The 8031-nt window shown below is 33.3% G+C and overlaps 1 protein-coding gene across 1 annotated transcript; it reads right to left on the bottom strand.

Annotated features, from left to right (window-relative positions):
• Positions 1 to 4086: 4086 nt before the first annotated feature.
• LOC111471323 (cysteine proteinase inhibitor 5-like) lies at positions 4087 to 4431 on the bottom strand. The gene has a single exon (XM_023117042.1). The coding sequence runs from the start codon at positions 4429 to 4431 to the stop codon at positions 4087 to 4089; it is 345 nt and encodes a 114-aa protein (XP_022972810.1).
• Positions 4432 to 8031: the final 3600 nt, after the last annotated feature.

Genomic DNA, 8031 nt, shown 5'->3' with positions numbered 1-8031 from the left:
AAGAAATAATTGAATTTCCCAAGAAGATGCAGAACCCAGAAATATACCGTCTGAAAGTTCGACAACCACCCCAGTAAGAATCACAATATACTTGTAATCTCAAGTTGTTTTCAGATGGTAGTAGAAGTTCATGACCAGAAGTACCTTTGATGTACCTTAGAATTTGAAGAGTGGCCTCCTAATGTGGTTTTTTGATTCATGCATAAATTGACTAAGCATACAAACTGAATACACTATGTCAAGCCTAGTAACATTTAAATATATTAATCTATCAATCAACTTTCGGTATTTGTTTGGATCATTCAACTTCTCTCCTTCTGTTAAGGAAGTTTCAGATTTTGCTCCATAGGAAATTTGTCTGGATGTGTTCTTGTAAGACCTGTGTCTTGAAGAATGCCTAAAGCATACTTCATTTGAGACATAAGAGTTCCTTTTCTAGATTGAGAAAATTCAATACCTAGGAAAATTTCAAATTCCCTAAATCTTTGATAAGGAATTTCTTGAGTAAACAAATCTTGAGATGTTGAATTTCTTTGAGATCATTGTCTGTCAACAGAATATCATCAACATAGATAAGAATTGCAGTGAAAGAAGTAACTATACTCTTAGTAAATAAAAAGTAATATGTTGTTGACTAAGTGTAGCCTGCATTTTGTATAGTGGTAGAGAATATGGAGAACCACTTCCGAGAAGCTTGTTTTAACCCATAAAGAGATTTATGTAGCCAACATACTGTATTCTCCCCCTATTGGTGAAGACCTCGTGGTAAAGACATGTAGACTTCCTTGTCTAGATTACCATGGAGAAAGACATTTGAACGTCTTGATGAGTGAACCATTTTCGAGAAGTAACAATAGTGAGTAAGCAACAAAGTGTAGTAATTTGTTGTAGGAGAAAATGTCTCGTTGTAATCAATACCTTCAACCTGAATGTATCTCTTTGCTATCAGTCGAGCTTTATAACGTTCAATAGAACAATCAGAGTTGTATTTAATCTTGTAAACCGAACTATAACCAATAGCTTTATAGCTAGGTGGTAGGAAAACGAGGAACTAAGTGTGATTACGTTCCAAATCTGCAATTTCAGCATTCAAAACCTACTGCCATAATGGGTTTCCAACTGCCTCATCATAGATTATAGGTTTTGTCTGAGCTGTAATAAGAGATAAAAATGCATTTTGAGTAGGAGAAAAACGAGAGAATGAAAGGTAATGATGAAGGGGATACCTGGTGCCAATGCTGAGACTTGAGCTAGAGATTAAATGATTGGCTGCAAAAGACATCTCATAATCATTATGGCAAGGTGAAGGTTGTTTGGTATGAGTAGAACGTCGGAGTGAAACTGATGTATCAGGTGGGATATGATTATAATGAGGGGATGAATCTAGAGAAGGAATAGAAGGTGAAGGAGATGAAGAAATAGGAGGAAAATGAATGTTTGAGTAGGATGAATCATGTAGTGGAAAAATGGGAGTTGAAGAAGCTAATGTCAAAGTTTGTGAAGCTAATGAAAAAGGAAAATCATCTTCACAAAATTTAACATCATGGCTAATAAAGAATTTGTGAGATTGTATGTCATACAACTTGTAACCTTTGTGACCACTGGAATATCCAACGAAAACATAAAGAATTGCTCAAGGTTCAAAATTTTTATTAAGACGTACTACAATTGCATAACATTTACAGCAAAAACTTTAAGATGATAAATGTTGGTGGTTGTTTGTAGAATGCTTCAAAGTGTGTCTTGTTAAATAATAATGGGGATGATGTTTTATTTATAGATAAACAGCCGTTAAAATGCACTCCCAAAAATTAAGTGGAACCTATGACTGAAAGAGAGGAGACCTAGCTACATTGAGGATATGACGATGCTTATGCGCTAGACTCCATTTTGTTGTGGAGTATAACAAGTGAGCTAAAATTCAATGCCAAAAAATTGTTGCAATGATAGAAACTCGGTCCAATTGCTTGATCGTATTATCTTGATAGTAGTGTGAAATTGGGTTTGAACGAATTTAACAAAGTTCATTAACAAATGATGTACTTCTAAGTTATCTTGCATTAAGTAAAACCCAAGTACATCAAGTAAAATCATCAACAATAGTGAGAAAAAAACACAAACCATAATGGGTACAAATTTTATGATGTTCCCAAACATCAATATGTAATAAATCAAAGGCATAATATGTTGTTATTGAGCTTCTTGCAAAAGATACCCTAGTTTGTTTTTTCAAATGGGAAAATACTACAGTTATGAGAAAAAGTAGTATTATTCAGATGCAATTGATCCTCTATAAATTTAAAACGAGAAAATGAAGGATGACCTAGATGTAAATGCCACAAATCATGGCTGAGATACTTGATGAAGTGAAGATTTGATTGGAGATGAACAAATATGATAGAGACCACCGAATTTTTTATCCGAGTCAATCATCTTCCCCACGCCAATTCTTGCATAACACAAGAAATGACTGCAGCCTTTCGTTCCGTTATAATAGAAGCTCTGAATATTATATGATACGTAGCTCTACTATCAAGAATCCATGAATTAGAAGTAACATTGTTAATGGATAATGCATGTAACGCCCCACGCCCACCGCTGGCAGATATTGTCCTCTTCGGGCTTTCTCTTTCCTCTCAAGGCTTTGAAACAAATTTTCTAGGGAAAGGTTCCTACATGTTTATAAATGGTGTTTCATTCTCCTTCCCAACCACAGTAGGATATCATATCATTTACGAAATATTTTTTTTTTTTAATTACGTGTCATACCAAAATGACAACCAAATCTGGTCATCTTCATTATCTTTGGTCAAACAAGTTGGATTCACTATTGCGTGCCTTGTCATTATTGTTTTCTTACTCAAGTGGTAAATGGATGTGGACGATGATGACACTCATTTTAGTCGGCGGAACATAAGCCAAATCTACCATTTTTGTCTTTCTTTACGTTTGAGGTTTTCTCTAAATTTATGAACTTGAGAAATTTCAACTCTAAGGGTGTTCGTAAGTTATCTTTACATTATTATTGAGCTTCAAATAAATTATTATAATTTTCTCTAGGCATGGGATTCTCTTACATGTTAGAATGGGTAGAAGAGGTTGTGATATTTGGCTCGATTCATGATCTGAAACGACGCTACCGGATATAATATATTGAACAACTACACCAATTCTAAAGATCCATAAGCTTAATTGCAGATCCGGCACAACAACAAAAATGTTTACGTTGTTTGGTCTGAGATTTTTATTTCAATTTTGAATTTTGTATATCTAGCAAAAAGATATACCATAGTATCTTTGTATTGTATTCGGCTCAATTCTTTTAATAAAAGATTGGACCGAGTTTTGTTTAATTGAAAGTCAATTAAAAGAACAAAGAGTAATTACTAGATTACAAAGTATCTACTACCTCAAATTTGAATTTGATCGTCTTCCATACTTCAAAAGCAGCAGCTAGTTTAAGACTCCGCCTCACGGATAAAATTTCATTACCCTCAAGAGCAAAATCACGAGAAGACTCCTACTATAAGGATGATAATGTATTGTTAGATATATGAGATAAAAATTATAAAATCATCACTTTTGTATCCAAAAGCAAGTGGTATGAATTGTTAACCGAATACAATTGTATGATATTGTCTCCTTTGACTTCTCAAAAGACCTTTGATTATAAATACATAATAATTTTCTAAATTAGGAGAGGTAAGACTTTCATTCAAATTTTTAAAATAAATTTAGAACTTTTTTTTTTATTTTTTATTTTAAAGATAACTATAAAATGTTGAATGGTTGATAAAAAAAAAAAAATAATAATAATTACAAAGTATTTTTAATTTTTGTTTGTTACTGTATTTTTTTATTTTATTTTATAGATATTGTGTTTTCTAATCCAATGAAATGGTATTGACTTCGATAATGCAGGTTCGAATGTGTTTCCATACTTCATTCATTCATTTCTAGAGCGCGGTAGGAAGCATTTGAGATATTAATAACTTTTCCTTTTCCTTTTAATTTAACATTACATACGACATTTTAGATAAGATTATCCAAGAAAAAAGAAAATTAAATTAGGGTTTTATTGATGAGTTAGGTGAGACGCGTGAAGGACACGAGCTGCTTGGAATGCTCCCATTTCTTCTCCAACACGACGGCCTGATATTGCGCATCTGAACTCCCATCCTTGACCTCGATAACGAGGCGGTAGTTGATTCCAGAGACGACTTGTGATTCGCCGCTAACGACCCTCTTGTATACGAGACTGTTTTTGGATTCCAAGTTGTTCTCTTTCACAGCGAACTTTCCGATCTCTTGAATTTGTGGATCATTCACGTTTGCAATCGGCTTCCAAGAGCCGACTTGATTCTCGTTTTGAGCGATGGCTAGGATCGGGAGGAGAAGGACGAGGAAGAGTGAAGTGGAGTAGGATTTCATTGTAAGCGTAGAAGGAGTGGGTGAATGAACAAATGATAGAAAGGAAAGTTTTGGTGAGGAGTGTGGTGTGTTAGAACAATTTATAAAGAATTTGGTCGTAAGGGATTCCAAATCATACTTATGGCAACCTAACCCTACTTTTTGTTTTTTCATAGGATTAAGAGGCACCATTTCTAAAATTTACCATGTTCCAAAAACAATTAAAAAGAATGTTTTGACATTTTTTTTTTTTTGTTAGTTTTTATTTAGCCCATTGATTTAAAAAGGTTATACTTCACTCCTAAGTTTTGAGTTTGGTTTGTCAAATTTAGTTTGAAATTATTTTTAATTTATTTTTGCATCACTATTAAAATTAATTACAAAATTCTATTTCATAATATTTAAAACATCAATTTAAAAGTTGAAAAACTAAACTAAAAAAAATGAGGCAGCAGACCGTCGAAGTATTTCAAAGAATATTCAGTAAGTGATCCCACTATAGGGGTCGTGAAAAATGTAAATTCATGCAACAATGCTCTAGGGACCTATGATTAAAACATCCTAGGGGGGACTCCAGTCTAGACTAAGTTGAATGTGTATTACTTTTCTACATACGACACACACTTACGAGCGTGAATTTTCAGGTGGTTTGCACCTCCCTAGACCCATCATAGTTAAGCTAGTTGTCCGTAGCAACGTCTGGAAGTCAGGAGACCCCTGAGTGTTGTGCTTTAGGTAAATTTAAAAGTTCAAAACTAAACTCAAAACTTAAATATTTTCATGGACTTATATGTTTGAAATAAAATGTTGTTCCTACTAAAAATCTATCTAGTTTGGGTTCCACGGTCTTCTTAGTTGAAGTCGCATTTGAGCTAAGAAAAATGTTAAATATAGGTTAAGTATTAAAAAAAAATTAATAAGTGATCTCATTGTTGGTGTCGATAAATATTATCACATGCAACATGCTTTATGGTGGGACCTATTTTCCGTGACTATTCCTTGGGTTCTACTTTCTTTTTTAGGTAGGGTTGGATGCACAGTACTTCTCTACGCACGGTGTAATACCAGAGCACAAATGAGTATTAACTTTCTCAATTTTTTTTTTTAGGTTCGAATTTCCAAGATTTTATTGAGAGCCTTAGAAATTTGGATTTCTGAGATTTTATTGAAAACCTTAGAGTATAAATTTAAAGATGGGTAGAAGAGATAAGAATAATTTCAAGAACCTAAGTAACCTATAAAAGAAAATAGTGAAAAATTAATAAAATATTTGGTTAAAGTCAACTCGATGGGCAAAAAAGTAATTTTGTTCCCTTTGAATTAGGGGCCTGAAGTAACCCTAATTGGCCATTCGAGGAGAAAAGAAAGGAAAACAAAGAGAAAGAAGATTAGGATTTTGGAGGAGGAAGAACAAAAACGTAAATTCATTAATTGTGGCAATTGAAGTTAGATTTTGGCAAGAGATCTTCACAAGAAACGTTCATGGTACTTAGAAAATGTAAGGATCCAACATTTTTATTTACTTAAAAGTCACTATTAACGCTCATGCTCTTCTAAAATGTGGAATATCTCTTAAAAAAAATATCATCTATATTATAAATCTTAAAAATATTTAAAAACACCTTCTGAAAACAAAGTCATGATTTTAGGTGCTTAAATACGAAATACTAAAAATTTAAAGAAAATAAAAACAATACAAGACAATTTAAAACAATGAAATGCAAAGAAACCTATTCTAACCAAAGACTAGGAATTTAAATATGAGTTTACCCTATGAACGTGTCATAGTCTCTGCTCGCTTTCTGTCATCCGTACATGGACGCCTTACCTTTACCTGAAAAATGATGTGGCACACGGCTTGAGTATTTCGAAAAATACCCAATGAGTGACCCCACTATAGGGGTCATACTAAATGCAATCACATGCAAATATGCTCTAGGGACCTATCTCTTATCTCTTTCTCATGCTATGATTGATCTCTAGTCCCAGAGTACTATGAATGTATAGTACTTTCCTACACACGACCCACACGTGCGAGTGTGAATCTCCAGGCGACTCGCACCCACTGGACCCTCTCTGGTCAAGCTAACTATCTGTAGCGACGTCCGGAGGTCAGCAGAACCCCTAGTGTCATGCTCTCCATGAACACCCACATCATCACACTATGTGCGCCTGCACTCATCGTCTCTAGGGGAAGTATCCCATGCTTATGTAGATACAACATGCATGAGGTCTCTGTAGTTCTCATCTTAACATCTCTTTTGACACAACCCTAGTCGCATCTCTTTGTTACGTTTAGTAACACATGCTCGTTAGATATTTATATTAATATCATTTTCATAGTATTAGGGTTATGTCCTAGGTCGATTTATCAACCTGATGCAATATGACATTCATCATCATATAGCATGCTTAATATGGAAAACATCAACATATTAAGATAAACATCATGTAAACACATCATACTCATCATAACGCTATTAAGTGAATTAAGCATGTCAAGTACGTCATACATTGTAATATAACTCACGTACATCATCATACATCATAGCTCATACATCATCACATAACTAACATATGGTATCATAAGATACAGATCATACATCATCATAGCTCATACATCATTTATAGATATAAAATTGATTAAACCGTCTTTTATTGTCGGTGTAATTAAGTAGCCGAATAATGTTGGAAATTTTTGTATGTATACGGCCAATCCAACTTAATTTCTAAAAAAAAGAATCACTTATTATAGAAAAAAAAAAGAATTGAATTTTTGAAATATTAAAATAGAGAATACTCCAACTTTAATATCAAATTCTTCTTCTTGATCCTGATTTTCTATAACAAGAAAAGGATAACAAAAATCAAAATAATCGAGTAAGATAAAAGAAAAAGGAAGATCTAAGTTACAAGTAAACTTTTCTCTCTCTTTGTGCTTTTTTTTTCTCTTTCCAAGAAAATTTGACGTATGTTTTTTTTTTCATTTTTCCAACCATGGCAACATCATGGAAATTTACCCTTTTTTGTTTTCTTTTCTTAAGCAGAATTGTCTAACATTCTACCGTTGAAGGAGGTGGTGAGGAGAGACATTTGGAGGAAGTAGTTAGTGTTAGATTTGTGGAGAGATGAGATCACTTACACTTTTATTATTATTTTTACTATTTTTACTGTTACAAAAGATTTATTTTGGGCACTTGAATCAACAGATTTCTGCTAGAAATGAGGAAGTATGTTTTGGACTATCATATGCTTCCAATTTCGTGTATATGAATAAGTTCGACGAGAGTATACAAGTAGGTGGGTTATTAAGTATATTTATATTCACTCTTGCAAAATTTCATGTTTTCAGGTGAGCAGTAAAACACTGATCATGGTGGGGGTATGTTAGGTCGTGTAGATGTAGAGGGGATCTCGTCAACCTTATTCTTGAGTCTTATGGTTATTTGTAAATCTTTGTATTTAAAATAGCACGCTCGTGTGAATGTATGTATTTAACTGGTTTTAATTTAATTATTTAGTTACTTGTTTGATGTCTTCCGTATTAAAAGCGAAATTTTTTATTATTATTTTATAACCCATTTGATCATGACGGTTCATGCTTCATTGCATTGAAAAATG

The sequence above is a fragment of the Cucurbita maxima genome, unplaced genomic scaffold, assembly GCF_002738345.1.
Source record: "Cucurbita maxima cultivar Rimu unplaced genomic scaffold, Cmax_1.0 Cma_Scf00050, whole genome shotgun sequence".
NCBI lineage: Eukaryota > Viridiplantae > Streptophyta > Magnoliopsida > Cucurbitales > Cucurbitaceae > Cucurbita > Cucurbita maxima.
Note: the sequence above shows the minus strand (reverse complement) of the source record. Positions and strands in the feature narration are given on the sequence as shown.